Raw genomic sequence first — 20,005 nt, 5'->3', positions numbered from 1 at the left:
TTGGAAAATAAGGTTTTTCCCCCCCATAAAACTGTTATCTATGTCAACATGTAATAGATCCGTGGAATAAGAGAGAGAATAGTTTTTGACACCATAATTCTGACTCTGTGCCTAGAAGGAAGTGGGGATTTCTTCCTGAAATAAGAGAAGTTCAAAAGAGGGGTGGACTTGGGGGGGATGTCACAGGTTTTCAAAGTGGATAATAACTCATACAGGCCTGCTTAATCCTGTAGTACTGACTCTGTTGCACCCAAAACAGAAAATTTGGTGGTGGGACTCTTGCCCTTCACTAAGCACAAAATCTAATATCTGAAGGGGCACCTCTTACAACCACAAGATGATATGGCAGATGATTATAGTGGATAGGGCTTTTCCCTGTGGTACTTGATTTTCATGCCTAGTACTGCAGATGCCCATTAGGAGATTAAGTTATAAGTGCCCTCAGGGGAATTCAGTTCAGACGTGAGGAGGATGGGAATTTAAATAGTAGAGGGAGGGAACAGAGTGGAAGAGTTTTGGAGATTAAGGTAAAGGTGGTTATTTTGGAGTCAAGCCCCATGATTGACCAACATTTGGGAGGTTGAGATATAACCCATCTTCTCAGCCTATGGTTGATTTTATACACTCTAGAAATTATGCCAGGACCCTTGAGATTATGCTTGACATAGAGTTTTAACACGAGTTTTGTAAACCGCTGATTTAGAGGATCAGTTGAAAAATATTCAAGAGATATTTCAGTAAAATAATTTAGAAAAATATGCATTTAAAATTGCTAAAAGAAAGGAATAGAAAAAATGGATAAATTCTAAGGGTAAAAAAGAGAAACAAAAAAGGAAATTAAGTAAAGATATTCTGAGGTTCTTGAACTTACTGGAATTGAATAGTAACTGATTTCATAGTTTTTAATTAATATGAGAAGTTATATATTATGTTTACCTTTTTTTAAACTGTCAGCTATTATTTTATTATTTTTTATTTTATTAATTATAGTTTTTATTTACCTGATATATGCATGAGTAATTTTACAACATTGACAATTGCCAAACCTTTTGTTTTAATTTTTCCCTTCCCCCCCAGATGGCAGGTTGACCAATACATGTTAAATATGAAGTATAAATTAAATACAATATATGTATACATGTCCAAACAGTTGTTTTGCTGTACAAAAAGAATTGGACTTTGAAATAGTGTACCATTAGCCTGTGAAGGAAATAAAAAATTCAGGCTGACAAAAATAGAGGGATTGGGAATTCTATGTAGTGGTTCATAGTCATCTCCCAGAGTTCTTTCATTGGGTTTTTTGGTTCAGTTCATTACTGCTCTATTGGAACTGATTTGCTTCATCTCATTTTTGAAGATGGCCACATCCATTAGAATTGATTATCATATGTTATTGTTGTGAAGTATATATATATATATATATATACATATATATATTATGTTTAGTTAAGAGGACAAACTATTGGAGCTGAATTATCCTCATTTTCTTTTTAAAAATAGCTCTTAGTTTTGTTCATTTAATAGTTCATTTTTTGTTTTATTAATCTCTTGGATTTTCAGAAATTTTTAGAATTTCTATTTTGGTATTAGTTGGATTTTTTTGAATATGTTGGTTTTTTAAAGACCATGAAATAAATCCAATCCATGCTGAACATGGAGCCAGAGTTCTTGAATTTAAATACTGGCTCTGTCATTTAACAACATTTTTATTTTGGGCTAGTCATTTCACTCTGGACCTGTTTCTTCATCTCTAACATAAGGGTGTTGTAAAATTCCAAGGTCCCTTCTATCTCTAGTTCCATAGATAGATGGATATCCCATATCTTCATCATCTAACTGAATTTTCATTTAGATTCCTCTAGTATTAAAATTCTTTTCCTATGTCTCTGATGGTTCTCTCCTTGATTGTTTTGCACCAAAAATGTTCTTTTCCTCTAATTGTACAGGTGAATGGAGAACCTCTCCTGGATGTCTCAGAAAGAGCTTTTTCAGGTAGACAATTAAAAACTTCTTTTAGATAGAATCTTTTTCACAATATTCCCAATGTCTGTAATTGTAACTATAGATTTCTTTTCACATATCATCCTGACATGGGCAATAATTGTAAATAATGGCTGATGTCTGCTTTTATTATATAGGATTAGCATCTGAGACAAATGTCTTAAAATTATCATCAACTACTAAAGAACAGCTGCCTTCAAGTCCCTCACAGTTACTTACAAAGGCAGAAATGTGTCAGGAGCTATCGGAACAGACTAAGAACTTGAAAACTAAAGTAATGTTTGAAAACTCTTCATAATCCTGATTGCTGATAGAACAATAGGAATATCTATGTGGAAAACATGATACTTAAAATGATGTGGGGTTTTTCTCATAGGTAGAAGAATTTTCTAAACGAATAAGCCAAGATTTTACCTCTTTAGAAGATAATAAACAGGTAATAATTTAAAATCTCCATCTATTGTCTTTTCTGACTTCCTTCAACTCCCAACTAAAAACCTGTCTTCTACGTGAAGACTTTTCTAATCTTTCTTGATACTAGAGCCTTTACTTCTCTTAATTATTTTGTAGTTATCCTTAATGTATGTGTGTGTGTGTGTGTGTGTGTGTGTGTGTGTGTATCTTCTTATTTTTTTTTCCCCCTTTGAGGCTGGGGTTAAGTGACTTGCCCAGGGTCACACAGCTAGGAAGTGTTAAGTGTCTGAGATCAGATTTGAACTCAGGTCCTCCTGAATTCAGGGCTGGTGCTCTATCCACTGCGCCACCTACCTGCCCCCTTCTTATTTCTTCATTAGGTTGTAAGCTGCTTGTGGGCAGATTTTTTTTTGTTTTTGCTTTTTTATGTACTTCTAGAATTTAGGCAAGCCTTGACACATAGTAGATGCTCAATAAATGCTTTTTGAGCTTTTTTTTAAAAAACCAATTCATTAATGAAGTCAATCAAATTTAACAAGTTTTAAAGCACCTATTATGTGCAAGCATAGTGCTATGTACTAGCAATGCAAAGATGAAAATGAAGAGTCTCTACTTTCAAAGAGCTTATATTTTACTGGAATGATACAATACACATACAAATCAACATATATAAGGAAAACAGAAGAGGCAAAGAGAACAATTGGAGGGATAACTCTCTGATTCATATGGAAAACTCAGAAGTAACTGGGTCTTTGGGTTTTATGAAAATTAACATGGTATCTCTAGTTATGTTCTAATTATTAGGCCCTTTTTGGGAAACTTCATTAATATGGTTAACTGATGATTTTAGGAGAAAGAAGGTGCTGGCCTACTAAAATCCTTAGTCTGGCATTTAGGGCCTGATTTTTTCTACAATATGATACCAAACTCACCTTTCTAACTTTATTATATACTATTATCTTGACACACACTAAATGTCAGCAAAATAAAATTACAAACTGATTCAAATCAACAATTGCCTCCTATGGGTCAGGCATGATGTAATTTTGCTAAAGTACAGTTTAATAGTTTGGAGGAATAGTTCAAAATTATTCTCCAGAATGGTGAATGAGTTCATCAACAATGCACTAGAGAACTGTTTTCCTACATTTTATAATTTTGTTCATATGGTACCTGTATGTATCTTGACCTAAGTATTTTATACTGTTTGTTGTGATTTCAAGTGGAATTTCTCTTTATATCCCTTCTTTCTATGTTTTGTTGGTAATATACAAAAATGTTAGTGATTATTCTTTCTTTTTGAGGGAAAAAAGACTTTTATGGAGAACTTGCACAGGGCAAATGCTCTCATGGTAGTCAGAAAAAAATGATACAAGGACATTCTTAAAACCTCTCTTAAGAACTTTCAAATTTATTACATGACATGGGAGACACTGGCAGAGGACCATCTATCATGTCATGCCCTCATCAGAGAAGGTGCTGTGTTCTTTGAACAAAGAATAATTAAAATAACTCAAAGGAAACTCAAGAAGCGTAGTTAGAAAATCTATCCCAAATGTTCATATGGACTATTGGTGCCTGACCTGTGGTAGAGCATTCTGAGCTTGTATTGGTCTGATCAGTCACAATCAAACACATTGTAGCTTGACTCTAACATAGTGATGTCTTTTTGGTCCTCTTTTGAGAAAGAACAACAATCAATTTTATAAACTTCGACTTTCCAGAAGTTCATTGTTTTAATTTTTAGTTGACTTTTTATGGACTTTTAAGTAAGTAAAACATCATGTCATTTGCAAAAAGTAAGTTTTCTTTCCTCTTTACTTATGCTTATTCCTTCAATCCTTTTATCTTTGCCTATTGCTAAATAATAGGACAGAACAATATTGAATAGTAATGGTAATAATGGACATCTTTCTTTCACCTATGATTTTACTAAAAAGGCTTCTAGCTTATCCCTTTTATAAATAAGGCTTGCTTTTTCATTTTAAATAGATAATACTTTTAATTTTAAGGAAAGCTCCATTTATTCTTATACTTATGTGTATGTGTGCATGTGTGTGTTTAAATTAGGAGTAGGTGTTGTATTTTTTAAAAACTTTTTTTGGAGGTATTGGAATAATTGTAATTTTTGCTAATGTTATTAATCCAGTCAATTTTGCTTAAGTTTTCATCATACTGAATTAGCCCTTAATTCCTGACATAAATCCATCCTGATCATGGTGTATCATTTTTGTGACATATTGGTATAATCACTTTGTTAATATTTTATTTAAAGTTTTTGCAACAATATTTTTTAAGGAATTGGTCTATTATTTTCTTTCTCTTTTTTAGTATCCAGACTACTTTTGTGTTATAGAAGGAATTTAGTAGGACTGCTTCTTTACCTATTTTTTCAAATGATTTATGTAGTATTGGAATTAATTGTTTTTCAAATGTTTGGTAGAATTTGCTTTTAAATCCATCTGGTTCAGGAGTTTTTTCCCCTTTTGGGAGTTCATTTATGTTTTTTTCAATATATTTTTTTCTAAAGTAATGTTATTTGAGTATTCTATTTCTTGTTGTTAATCTAAGCAATTTACATTTTTGTAAATGTTCATCCATTTCATTTACATTGAGTCTTATTGGCATGTAGCTGGCAAAATAGCTCCTAATAATTGCTTTTATTTCTTCTTTATTGCTCTTGAATTCACCTTTTAAATTTTTGATACTGGTAATTTATTTTCTTTTCAAGCAAAGTCTCTATTAGCTTATTTTATATTTTTTATTATAAAATCAGATTCTGCTTTTATTTATTAATTCATTAAAAAATCTTTCAGCTTTCTTAACCTCTTCTTTGATTTTCAAGATTTTTACTTTGGCATTTAATCGAAGGATTTAAAATTTGTTATTTTTCTAGGTTTTGTTTTAGTTATATATCTTAATTCATTGATCTGCTTTTTCTTGTTTTTATGGATGTAAACATTTAGAGATACAGCCTTTCCCCCACAGTACCTCTTTGTCTATATCCAACAAATTTTACATTGTTGTCATTATCTTTAATGAAATTGTTTCTATGATTTATTCTTTGACTCATTCTTTAGAATTAAGTTTAGTTTCCAATTAATTTTTAATCTATGATTCAAAAGCCCATTATCCAATGTAGTTTCTATTGTATTATAGTCAGAAAAGATGCATTTATAATTTCTGTTTTTCTCACTATTTGTAAAGTTTTTATGTCCTTTTTCTTAGTGAAGGTCCTATGTATATATAACAGTACTGTGCACAAATATTTATACTGTTTTTTATTCCCATTCAACATTCTACAGAAGGCTGTCATATCTATCTTCTCTACCATCCTATTCATCTCCTTAATTTTATTCTTGTTTATTTAATGATTAAATTTATCTAGGCATAAGAGGGACAAATTGAAACCCCCCAACATTAATTATACTTTCACTATATCCTTCTTTTAAATTTTGCTTTAAGAATTCACATGTTGGGGCAGCTAGATGGTGCAGTGAATAGAGTACTAGCCCTGAAGTTAGGAAGACCTGAAAATCTGACCTCAGACACTTAATACTTCCTAGCTGTGTGACTCTAGGCAAGTCACTTAACCCCAATTGCCTCAGGAAAAAAATAATTCACATGTTATGTCATTTGGTATATTTTTGCTCAGTATTGATATTTCATTGCATGAGATATTAAATTTATAGCTTGTGGGCTACAAGTACCCTTTTGAAACTCTCAAGTGTAATCGAAGCCAAATAATAATGTAATTGGGAAATGCTGACAAAATGAATTAAAATATAATACACTGTAGGTAATGTTAATTTGTAATTTTCTAAGTCATTATGTTTAATTCAGGGGTCTAGTTCTATATGACTTTTACTGTACTGATCTATGGTGCCTTTCCCTATTTAGTTTCCCTATTTATCTCTTTTAATTAGATCTGTTTTTACTTTTGCTTTGTCTAAGATTATGATTGCCATCCTGCCTTTTTTTTTTTTTTACTTTAGTTAAAACACAATACATTCTGCTCCAGTTTGTTATTTTAAGTTTGTGTGTCTTCTTTCATTTTAAGTATGTTTCTTATAAACAACATATCATTGGAATTGTTTTCTAATCCATTTCTGCTATTTTCCATTTTATGAGTGAGTTCATTCTATTAATATTCACAGCTATTATTGCTAACTATGTATTTTCCCTCATTCTATTCTGTTATACTTTTCCTTCTTTTTTGCCCTCTTTCCTCCTCAAGAGTGTTTTGCTTGACTATTGCTTCCCTTAATCTTCTTTCCCTCTTGTTTCCCCACCCTTTCTTTTTTTTCTTGCTGACTTTCTTTTCTTGTTTTCTTTTCTTTTTTTTTTTATACTTTATTTTTTAATTAATTTTATAATTATAACTTTTTTTTTGACAGTACATATGCATGGGTAATTTTTTTATAACATTATCCCTTGCACTCACTTCTATTCTGAATTTTCCCCTCCTTCCCTCCATCACCCCCTCCCCCAGATGGCAGGCAGTCCCATACATGTTAAATGCCCCACCTTTTCTTTAACCTTTTCCCCTCCAACTTCCCTATTAGGTAAGATGAATTTCTTTAACCAATAATGTGTATATGTAAGAAAATTTTCTCCATTTTTTTCCTCTCGTTTATTCCTCCTCCCAGAACATTCTTGTTCCCCATCCATTCATTCTTTTTTTTGAGGTCACTGAAACACAATAAAATCATAGCCAGAAAATCATAGCCAAATTTTCTGTTCATTTAGATTCCTTCTAAGACATCTGATGATGATCATGTTTTTCTCATCTTACTAAAGTGTAAACTCAAAGAATGAGACTATATAACATTAATCTTTATATTCATAATATTTTAAATGTTTGTTCAATTGAAATACAAAATATTGTACAGCATCAGTTATCATAGTTTTGGTGTTTAAGTCTAAATGGCTGGACTCTTTTGGACTTCTTCAATATGCCTCAAAGAACCTTAACATTCAGCAAGATCACATTATTCTTGATTCTCACATGTTTTAAGTATTCTCTTTTCCTGGAACTCCTCTGAAAAGGGGGGTAAGTAGAGAAGTCCTCCAAAAGCCTCTATTTGAGGAGGGAATCAGAGCCAGCAATCTCTTAATTTCCTGCTCAGCTGCACTCCTTTTGGACTACTTCACTATGCCTCCAAGCTGAGTACCTTCCCTTTTATTCCTAACCCCCTCCCCCACAAATTTTCATCGTTTGTGTGTTGTCTTCTCCAAAAGTAAGCTCCTTGAGCTCAGGGACTCTCTTTCTCTTGGTATCTCTATCCCCAGAACCTTTCATATCCTAGCATATAGTAAGCCTTAATAAGTGTCTATTGGTTGACTGGTATCTAGATTCCTTTTCAATCCCAAAGAATTAATAATGAAGCATACTATTCACCTCCAGAGAAAGAACTGATATTTTTATAATCCATATTGAAGCATGATATTTTTCACTTTTTAAAATTTTTTACTTTTGGTTGAGTCTTGTACAAAATGACTAATATGGAAATGTTTTACATTATTGTACATGTATATGTGCAACTGCCTGAATGCTTATTGTCTCAGGGAGTAGGGAGTCAAGGAAAGGAAGGAAAGAGAGATAGAATTTAGAATTCAAAACTTAAAATAAAAATGTTAAAAAAATAACAGGATGAAAATGAAAGACTCTTTTTCACTATTAAAAATTACTTCACTCAAAAATTCACTCAAAGAATGTTTATTTATGATGGCAAATATCTGTTGAAATTTACTGTATTAGAAATTAAAACATCTTAATATTATTATGAAAATAATTTTGACCTCATGTCAAAAGGGTCCCTGGGAAGCACACTATGAGAACTGCTCCTGTAGAGTTTGCTGTTATTTTGAATTTTTGAACTTTAGGCCATTTGGGCTTTGAGGGAAGGGAAATTAGGAAAGCAAGAATGAGTAAAAATTTAAATTCATGTGACTGAACTTAATTTCTACAGGTACTGGAGGAATTGCAGAGTTACCTTGATGTATTGGAGGAGAGTTACTTGTCCACTAAAGAGAAGCATCGAATTTTACAGAATTATCATAAAGATTCTACAGCAGTTGGAGAGTTTGATCCAGAAAGGTCAGATTTATTTAGAGCAAATGGATTCCACTGGATTACAGCATATCTCTTAACCTAATTTTTGATCATTCCTCTGGTTTGGGATCAGAAAAATCTATTCTATCTGTAATTTTGGAAAAAACCTTCTTTGATTAAGATATACTCCTATGAATGGTGTATATATAATAATAGAAAGCCTATAAAAGAAGAAATGTTTCTTGCCATCTTTTAGTCTCTGCTTTACCTCATTTTGCAATATTTCATAACATTTAATTCTGAGTTAAACATAAGGAATAATATCTCATGTCTTTTACTAAGAGGGTAGAGGAAATGATAAAAACTTCAGTATTCTCCTCATTTTTGAATAATTGCAAAATCAAATTTTGGAGAATTTCTCTTTTCTTACATTCCTTTCCTTCTCCTTTTATATCCTATATATTACTTTTTCTTTTCTCTTACTCTTCTCCTGGTCTCTTTTCTCCCCTTTTCTGTTCTCATCTACAACAAAGTCAAAAAGGAAGGGAAACCAATCACTGCCTAAAAGTTGGGCAAATAGCAAAATTTAAGACTTCAAGCCAAATAACTTTTTGGGAGTTTCATCTGGCTTGAAAGATTTTAGCCTAAATGCATGATGAATGTGAAACTGGCACTGTCTACTATGCAATATCCTTCCACCACCATACAAAGAGAAATATGGGTAATAACTGGTTGTTTCTAAAAGAAGTCATTCAGTAAGTTAAATTCTACATTCAACATTTGCATTAACAATTATTTTTAACATGAAAATTCTTGGATATAAAAATAATTTCATTCTTAAAATTTAGGTACTAGCATCTCTAGGCATTTTCTTTTCTGGAGGTGCAATTTTAAGCCATAAAAATCAGTAAAACCTTGAATGCTGTGCCACTGCTAGCAGACTAGAAAGTAAGGGATTATATCTTGGAATTGATTGTTTCTTGGTTGCTTTTTAAATTGAAAACAGAACAAAACAAAAAATCTAAAAGTATATGTTCACAGCAATAATTACATATCATCAAATAATCTAATTCTCTATGAATCTATTTCTTTAAGCAAAAAACTCTTAGCAGAAGAAAAGACTACAGATAATATAATGCCTTATTTATAACCTACTTATAACTAACCACATTCAGCACCAACATAAATCGCAGGGTTTCCAATGCAATTACAGCCTATGTACAAAAGAAGCTTTTACCAAAAAGAGAAAAAAAGAGAGAGAGAGAGAAACCGAGCTCCCTAAATGGCTAAGCTAATGGTATGGCCCTTCAAGGAGATTCCTGAACACAGACAGTCTCCTTATATTCTTCATCTGAAGCTGCTTTGACTAAGAAGTGGCCAAAGGAGAACAGGAGGCTTTTAGTTTTGTTTGCAAAGTTCCATCAGCCTGTGGGCAGGGGAAGCTGGAGTATCCTCAAAGAATTTGATCCATATCCTCCTCCTCCTAAAGATCAATTTGTATTTGTCCTATATGTTGTATACATTTTCCCTTTAAAATCACATTCTCTCTCATATTTTTCTAGCATTTTATAGTACCCAATCATTTTCTAATGTATCTGAGCCTGTCAATAGTCCTTTAAGGAGGTAGTTAATAAGTATTTATTAGGCACCAACTATGTGCTAGGCTAGGTGCTGGGAACTCAAAGAAACGTTAAAGAGGGTCCATGCTCTCTTATTTTTAGAGTCTGGTGGGGTGAGTGATTTCTTTCTCTTATGTTTCCACTGATCAATCGCAAATGAAGAAATCAAAGATAACTCTTACTCAAATGTACATTTTCTAGTAAAGTTTACTGAAAGATATTTGTAATTAGAAATGACCATGAATGGTGAGGCTGGTTCAGTCTGTAAGGAGATACTTCTCTGAACCAGGGAGTACTTTCATCCTATATCATCTGCTATCCAACTTTCATAAAGCATCACATGAGATCCATTTCATAGGATGTCATTAGCTAAGTTGCTTCCCAGTTTTCTTTTTATACAAAGAAAGATCTCTTTGATTTGAGTAGGGAAGGCTTAACTAGTTGCCTCACTTCCCAGGGATTCTAGCTAGGGCAATGATTGATGGAAAAAACAAAGTGTTATCTATCTGTTGTCTCAGCTTCCAAATCTATATTTTATGATATTTCAGCACAATAATTTGTTGAAATGGTAAAAGAGAGAGAAAAAGAAGGGAGGTGGTAGATTCTGGCTCATATCCCAAGGCTGACCTTGAAAAATTATCATCTTTCATAGAACTAGGATAAGAGGTTGCCTTCATATTCTTGGATTGGGGTTGGGTGAGTGGGTAGGGCGTCTGAAAACTATTTCTTATCTATGTTTTACCAGAGCTGCAAGGCAACAAATAGCAACAAAGATGCTATTATGCTTATTCATAGCTTGAATTTCTTGACTTCTGTCTATAGAGTCTTCAATTTTTAAAGTATAATCTTTATAGAGGCAAAGGAAATAAGTAAGTCTTCACTCAGAACTTTGTTCTGTATCTCACATATTGAGGCATCTTATATCATGGGATGGATTAGTAGGCAAGTACTGGGTATATTGGAAATACTTTCATTATAGGTAAGAAAGAGATTATTTTACACATGAGGAAACTGAGAATTAGAGAGGTTAAATTTTAAATGACTTAAGGGCACACAACAAATAATAGAAAGACTAAATCCCAGGATTTTCTGACTTCTATTCAGTATTCTTTCCTTTATTCAACATTCATATTCTTTTCTCTTTTTTAAATTAATCTATCTTATTAAAGCCATTCCCTCCTCCTTTCATGTAAAAGGTAATATTTTTGGACTGCACAATTACATTTGACTTTTATTTATCTTGCACTTGAAAGTAGAGTTATATCTCATTCAATTTTATTTGTAATAGTTAATAACAATAATCAAAAGGCAGAGTCAACTTATCTAAGTAAATAAATGGTTATCCTTCATAAATCACTTAACTCTGCCTCCATTTTCTCATCTGTAAAATGAATTGGAGAAGGAAATGGCAAACCACTCCAGAATCTCTGGCTAGAAAATACTAAATAAGATCACAAAGAGTCAGACATGACTGAAACTACTCAAGAATAACAATTGCTCATAAAATAGGAATGTAAATAGGACCCAGAATTGTGAATTTGACATTAACTGTAATAAGTACAATACATACATACGGGTATACACACACATATATACACACATATACACACATATAGAGTCTTGAAACTTGTGTTTTCATAATTATTTGATGTTTGAACTAAGATTATTTATTGCTATTATTAATGTCAATAAGAGCTAAAGTATTCTGCATCCAGAGAGAGAACTATGGAGAATGAATGTAAATCAACAACATATCCTATGTTCACTTTTTTCCTTTTTCTTCTGTTTTTTCTCTCTAGTGGTTCTGATTTTTCTCTCCCAACATGATTCATAAAGAAATGTGTATTTTAAAAAATTAATGTACATATATAACTAGAAGAATAAATAAAACAATAAAAAAAAACAAAAAGAAAAAAGAGCTAAGGTGCTTCAATTTCATACTCGAGAATTGTTCAGTCTTATATTTCATGTCAGATTCCCAACTTAATTTAATATTTTCATGTTATGGAACATTTGTAATAAAAGTGCAGTTTTAAGTAAACAAATTATTCATCAAAAATGATAGGTCTTCCCAAAGACTCTGCTAAAAATACTAGAAATAATTCAAAATCAGCAAAGTGGCAGGATACAAAATAAATCCACATAAATCCTCGGCATTTTTATATATCACTAACAAAATGCAACAGCAAGAGATACAAAGAGAAATTCCATTCCAAACAAATGTTGAGAGTATAAAATATTTGGGAATCCATCTACCAAAGAAAAGTCAGGAATTATATGAGAAAAATTACAAAACACTTGCCACAAAAATAAAATCAGATTTAAATAATTGGAAAGACATTCAGTGCTCTTGGATAGGCCGAGCGAATATAATAAAGATGACAATACTCCCCAAACTAATCTATTTATTTAGTGCTATACCAATCAGACTCCCAAGAAACTATTTTAATGACCTAGAAAAAATAACAACAAAATTCATATGGAAGAATAAAAGGTCAAGAATTGCAAGGGAACTAATGAAAAAAAACTCAGAGGAAGGTGGTCTAAGTGTACCTGATCTAAAGCTATATTATATAGCAGCAGTCACCAAAACCATTTGGTATTGGCTAAGAAATAGACCGGTAGATCAGTGGAACAGATTAGATACAAAGGACAAAAAAGGGTACATCTATAGCAATCTAATCTTTGACAAACCCAAAGATACCAACATTAGGGATAAAAATTCATTATTCGGAAAAAACTGTTGGGAAAACTGGAAATTAGTATGGCAGAAATTAGATATGGATCCACACTTAACACCATATACCAAGATAAGATCAAAATGGGTCCATGATTTAGGCATAAAGAGGGGAGATAATAAATAGATTGGAGGAACAGAGGATAATCTACCTCTCAGACTTGTGGAGGAGGAAGGAATTTATGACCAGAGGAGAACTAGAGATCATTATTGATCACAAAATAGAAGATTTTGATTACATCAAACTAAAAAGTTTCTGTACAAATAATACTAATGCAAACAAGATTAGAAGGGAAATAACAAATTGGGAAAATATTTTTAAAAACAAAGGTTCTGACAAAGGTCTCATTTCCAAAATATATAGAGAACTGACCCAAATTTATAAGAAACCGAACCATTCTCCAATTGATAAATGGTCAAAGGATATGAACAGACAATTCTCAGAGGAAGAAATTGAAACTATATCCACTCACATGAAAGAGTGTTCCAAATCACTACTGATCAGAGAAATGCAAATTAAGACCACTCTGAGATACCACTACACACCTGTCAGATTGGCTAAGATGACAGGAACAAATAATGACAAATGTTGGAGGGGATGTGGGGAAACTGGGACACTAATACATTGCTGGTGGAGTTGTGAAAGAATCCAGCCATTCTGGAGAGCAATCTGGAATTATGCCCAAAAAGTTATCAAACTGTGCATACCCTTTGACCCAGCAGCGCTACTACTGGGATTATATCCCAAAGAAATACTAAAGAGCGGAAAGAGACATATATGTGCCAAAATGTTTGTGGCAGCTCTTTTTGTTGTAGCTAGAAACTGGAAGATGAATGGATGTCCATCAGTTGGAGAATGGTTGGGTAAATTGTGGTATATGAAGGTTATGGAATATTATTGCTCAGTAAGAAATGACCAGCAGGAGGAATACAGAGAGGCCTGGAGAGACTTAAATCAACTGATGCTGAGTGAAATGAGCAGAACCAGAAGATCACTGTACACTTCAACAACAATGCTGTATGAGGATGTATTCTGATGGAAGTGGAAATCTTCAACATAAAGAAGATCCAACTCACTTCCAGTTGATCAATGATGGACAGAGGTAGCTGCACCCAGAGAAGAAACACTGGGAGGGGAATGAAAATTGTTAGCACTAATATCTGTCTGCCCAGGTTGCATGTACCTTCGGAATCTAATGTTTATTGTGCAACAAGAAAGTGATATTCGCACACATGTATTGTACCTAGACTATATTGTAACACATGTAAAATGTATGGTATTGCCTGTCGTCGGGGGGAGGGAATAGAGGGAGGGGGGGTAAATTGGAAAAATGAATACAAGGGATAATATTATAAAATATATATATATATATATATATATATATATATATATATATATATATATATATATATATAAAAAAAACTAATATAAAAAAAAATAAAAAAATAAAATAAAAAATAAAAAAAAATTAAAAAAAAAAAAAAAAATGATAGGTCTTAAGATTTAATAAAAATGATCATCCCAAGAATCTGATCTAGCACTTACCTTCAGTTAGATAGAATATTATTATCCCCATTTTGAAAATTAAACAATTGAGATCCAGAAAGATTAAGCAACGTATTAGTAAGTAGTGGAAGCTGGAGTTAGGACTGGAGCCCCAATCTTTGCCACAAAATTACAAATAGGTCCCTAATGAAGGAATGTTCTAATTTGTACTTTCTTTCTATAGATATGCAAAATTTGTATGAACTATGATAAAAACCTATGTGATATTCATAAAATTGCTCTTATTAATTAGAATATTCAACACAGACTATAATGTTATATCAGATTTAATTACATTATACAACGTAATATAAAATAGCACAATAATGTTTGTTTTCTTACTTGTTTAGAAAAATTGAAGGTGAAATCTTTAAAGTTGAAATGCTCCTTGAAAATGTCAAAGAAAAAATTGATGAAAGCACATCCAGTTCTTTTTTTGCTTATTCCTCTGATACTCTGGATTTCTTGGACTTTGCATTGTGTCCACTCCCAAATGAGGTAATCAGAGATTAATTATATAATTCGCTGCTAGGAAAATTCTCTTTAAATGTTGTAGGATCTTAATTCATGAAATTGTTAGAATTTATTTTATTTCTTTATGATAATTCCTTTGCTTTCAAATGCCCCATGAATCATTTTGCCTAAAATGAAACCATTTTGGGATCTTGGAAATTTTAAAAAATATTTGTCATCCAAAAGTCCCTGGATTATCAAAACCATAGGGTACTAGCTAAAAAATAGAATGGTAGATTATTGTATTAGATTAAATATACATAACATAATAATCAATGACATTAGTAATCTAGTGTTTGATAAACCCCAAAACTCCAGATTCTGGGATAAGAACTTACTTATTAATACTAAGTCAGAAACTTGGCATAGACCGACATCTCACCCCCACATTAAAACAAGGTCAAAATGGATACATGATTTAGGCATATAGGGTGATACTATAAGCAAATTAGGAAGTCAAGGAATAGTTTACCTATCAGATCTTTGAAAAGGAAGGGATTTATGGCCAAAAAAGAGCTAGAGAAGATTAAAGAAATTAAAAATGGACAACTTTGATCACATTACATTAAAAAGTTTTTTTTGACAAACAAAATCAATGTAGCCAAGATTAGATGGGAAGCAAAAAGCTGGGGAAAATTTTTTTACAGCTGATTTTTCTGATAAAGGCCTCATTTCTAAAATATATAAAGAACTAAGTCAAATTTATAAGAATACAAGTTATTCTCCAATTGGTAAATGGTCAAAGGAAATGAACAGTTTTCAGATGAAAAAAATCAAAATCCTCTATAGTCATATAAAAATGCTCTAAACAACTATTTGTTAGAAAAATACAATTAAAACAGCTCTCAAGTACCACTACACACCCCTCAGATTGGCTAAAATGACAGGAAAAGATAATGATAAATGATGAAGGGGATGTGGGAAAACTGGGAATTGTGAAATGATTCAACCATTCTGGATAACAATTTGGAACTATGCCCAAAGGGCTTTAGAATTTTACATACGCTTTGATCCAGCATTGCTACTACTGGGTCTGTATCCCCAAGAAATCATAAAAGAGGGAAAAGGACCCACATGTGCAAAAATGTTTGTAACAGTTCCTTTTGTGCTGAAAAAGATTTGGAAAATGAGTAAATGCCCACCAATTGAGGAATGGCTGAAAAAGTTATGGTATAATAAAGTAATGGAATATTATTCTATAAAAAATGATGAACAGGCTTATTTTAGAAAAGTCTGGAAAGATTTACATGAACTGATTCTGATCAAAATAAGCAGGACCCGGAAAATATTGTACATAACAACAGCCAAGTTTGTGTGATGGTCAACTATAACAAACTTGGTTCTTTTCAGTTAGTTCAATTAGCCATTCTAATAAACTTTGGATGGAAAACACTATCCATATCCAGAGAGAGAACCCTGGAGATTGACAGAAAATCAACACATAATATGTTCCCTTTTTTTCTCTTTCTTCTGTTTTTTTCTCCCTCTTGTGGTTTTTCCTTTTGTTCTGATTTTACTCACTCAACATGATTCATAAGGAAATGTGTAAAACATGTACACTTAAATGTTATTTTTACATGTAATTGGGGAAAATAAAAATTTAAAAAAAGCCTATGGGTTTAGTATGACAAGTATGAAACCAAAACCAGGTCATGCAGATAAAATACCAATGAAAAAGCTATTCCTTTTCCCTCTGAAGAATAGAGATGTTTCTTTGTGGAAATTTCCTAGAAGAAACCACTTTATAGTAGAATCAAACTTAAAAAGGGGAAGATGGCAATTGGGCAGAGCACACACTCAGCTTTTCCACTAAGGAGACTCTGTCAGTGTCACTCTCTGTATGTGTCAGTCCTAGTTCCTGAAGGATGATCCTTTATCTTCTAAATAGACAAATTCAGAGGGAAATGTAATTTTCCAAGAATATCCCCTTTGATCTTTCATCTTCTCAGTTTTTTTTTCTGAGACATGTAGTCCTACATGAAAAAATGAAATGGAGAATTAAAGTGACTTAATTGCTTCAATTGCTTATTTCATCATTTCCTTCCACCCTTTTGCTTCAATTATCTGAGAAACTTAATCTAAATTGAAATTAGGAGTCTTGAATCATCTGGATACTTCTTCAATGGCTCTGTGATTTCACTGACATGGGCACTTCCTTCACAGGTACAGATATTAACCTATCTGTTTGTTCTCATTTTGTGTGATTCATGTCCATATTCTTTCATCAATTCTTCAGAAGAAACATACTCAGAATTCTAGAGGTCTTCCTCTGGGGCTCTTTACATTTTAAGGGTGCCAGTCTTTCAGACTATCTTCTATTTTAATCTCAAGCCACTTTCTTTTTCTAAATTGATAAATTGTTTAAAGTCAGCAATACAGTTTTGGACTGGAAATTTGCAAGTTGTGTGGTCTTAAGAATCACTGATTATTTCACTAAAAGTCCTAATACTACAGTGCTCTGATTGACTTCATTTTTTAAGCTTTCCATATTTGAAGAGTCTATTGTACCAAAAACTAATAGTAATTTATTTTTGTTCAGGTCCCACTGCAAAAAATTGGGCATGGTTCTTCAGAAAAATCTGATCATGAAATAAAGCTTCTTGATCTTGAGAAAAAAGATCAGGAAAACACTGTCATCCCTTTTCTCAAGGGAAAGGATAAAGATAGTAATCAGAAAGAAGTCATCCCAGCAGAGATTCAGGAGACTCTCTCCCAAGATTACCTTTGTGAACTTTACCCACAGATGTGAGTATTTTGTTCTTCAGCTGCTAAGAAGAGCTCAGATGGAATCCATTTCTTCAAATAGTATTTCCCTAACATATAAGTGAAATATATATATGTATATAATGAAGATGTCATAATCTGCCTGAGGCCATTTGTAACTTAAAAATGTCACAAGCAAAGAGAAATAGAATAAATATTTATAAAGCACCTACTACATGCCAAATACTTTACAATTATTATCTCATTTTATATTCAGAACATGCTTGGGAGTTTAATTAATAACATTTAATTGTTATGTGATCCTGAGCAAGTCCTTTTATCCTTATGAACCTCACTATCTGTCTTCCAGAGTTGAGAGGAAAACACTTTGAAACTTGAAAGGGAGATAGAAAAGAGAGTCAGGATTTTGGTCTGGAACTCAAGGCATCTTCTTCCTTCAAGGAGGGAAACTCTGACATATTCTTTATCTGCTGGAAATGAGAGTCTAATCCTCCCACCCAGTGAAGTAAAGCATCAGACCAGCCCCCTTATATTTCAAGAAAACTAGAGGTTTTAATGAAGAAGGGTTAAAGAGAGACTCCAAAGAATGGGCTCAACTTTCAGGGTCCATTAAGGACTATTGCTTGCTTTTTGGAGGAGCCAGCAGTAACACAGTAACAAATGCTTTTCTATTAGTTATCTAGGGTTACCCAGAAGAGATATTGCTTTTGATGAAGATGCTTCAAAGTATCCTTCTAAGAAAGAAGTTGTGCTATCTCGGCTGGAGACAAATCAGCTGGCAGTGAAGCTCTCAGCAGATTTCATGGTAGGAGAATGATTAATGAAAAGATGTCCAATTGTTCTCAAGGATGAATTTGTTTTGATTCCTTTCTCTCCAAAGTGACTTTGTAACTACAACTGGTTTTGTGAATGTGAATTTGAAGTTGTAATTAAGACCATTTAGTCACAGATTCATATAATTCTAAAGTGGAAAAGGAACTCAAGGGTCACAGAATTATCACATCATAGTCTTATAGTTGGGAAGGACTTTGGAGGTCATCGAATTCATCTCTCTCATTCTACTTATGAGGAAAGATAAGCCCAAGGAGTTGTTCAGTGTCTTGTTCAAGGCCACAGATGTAGCAAGTGACAGGGCTACTATTTGAATCAAGGTCATCTGATTTCAAATCCATCACTCTTTCCATTAAATTACACTGCCTCAAATTCTTCCTTCATGACCCTGCAAGAGATAGATAAATAAATGAATGGATAGATAGATAGATAAAAGGTTGGATGAATGGATAAATGAATGAATAGGTAAATAGAGAGAGAGAGAGAGAGAGAGAGAGAGAGAGAAAGAGAGAGAGAGAGAGAGAGAGAGAGAGAGATGGATGATAGATAGATAGATAGTGTTAGGTCATGAGAATAGCCTATGCAAGCTTTAAGAACATTCTGGTATTAGGAATGAAGACTTTAGAAAACAATAGGCAGGCTTGATGACTTGGGCCACCCATTGCGAAAAGCTCACCAATTGAAAATATTGCTAATAAAGTCTTCAAGTTTCTAATTAAATCACTCTTAGTAACAAAGGTCTAATCAAAAATGAGAAGTGGACAACAGAAATCACATAGAAACTGACAATAAGAATTTCATCCAAAAGTTCAAAAAATGCAAATGAATTACCTGAACAGGGAGACTAGAAGGTCCTAGAAAGCTTCTTAGTCAGCAGATATCTTATTTATCAAATAGAGAGAGATGGTTATCAAAGGAACATTAGGTTAAAATAGAAATATGTTTGGATATTTTACAAAGAAGGATAAAGAATAAAGATTTCATCTGATAAAGAAATAGAAGCAGTCAGTAAAAAAAAAAAAGTTGGCAAGAAAGTCAACTAAGCAAAGTCATCCCAAGAGCATTCAAGGGGGAAAATGGAAGGAAAGTTGCAAACTGAAGACAAATGGAAGAGATTTACAAACACTATTTGAATAAACTATCCACCATGGTGAAACCATCTCACTCAGACACTAACTTTATAGTCCTAGATGTACTAATGGAGGAAGTAGAAATGACATTAAAGAGAACAAAGACAGAAAAAGCATCTGGAATTGATAAAATCTATAAGAGATCAGTGCTGGAGGGACAAGGGTGCCAAGGGACTGATACCTAAGCTGTCTAAAAAAGGGCAAGATAAAGAAAGTGTTGGAGAAATCTTGAACTTTGTTCATTCTAAAAAAAAAAAAAAAAAAAAAAAAAAAGGAGACAATTTAAAGATCAACTACCAACTTATAATCTTCTAAGTATACAACATTTTTATGAGTCATTTATATGTGAATTGAGAATATCTTGTCATTATTGACTAAATGATGTAGTGATTAGATTTCTCAATGTGTTTGTCATTTATTGATTATAAAACATTT

The 20,005-nt window shown here is 32.6% G+C and overlaps 1 protein-coding gene across 1 annotated transcript in view; it reads left to right on the top strand.

Moving 5' to 3' along the window:
• Positions 1 to 20,005, top strand: part of AKNAD1 (AKNA domain containing 1) — a 62,853-nt gene that overhangs the window by 16,712 nt on the left and 26,136 nt on the right. The window contains 7 exon segments of the mRNA XM_074262855.1: positions 1,947 to 1,992; positions 2,139 to 2,275; positions 2,378 to 2,437; positions 8,388 to 8,515; positions 14,723 to 14,870; positions 17,425 to 17,630; positions 18,285 to 18,414. Of these exon segments, the coding sequence (XP_074118956.1) occupies positions 1,947 to 1,992; positions 2,139 to 2,275; positions 2,378 to 2,437; positions 8,388 to 8,515; positions 14,723 to 14,870; positions 17,425 to 17,630; positions 18,285 to 18,414 (855 nt within the window).

Source organism: Sminthopsis crassicaudata, chromosome 4, assembly GCF_048593235.1.
Source record: "Sminthopsis crassicaudata isolate SCR6 chromosome 4, ASM4859323v1, whole genome shotgun sequence".
Taxonomy (NCBI): domain Eukaryota; kingdom Metazoa; phylum Chordata; class Mammalia; order Dasyuromorphia; family Dasyuridae; genus Sminthopsis; species Sminthopsis crassicaudata.
This window is presented reverse-complemented; position numbering and strand designations above follow the sequence as displayed.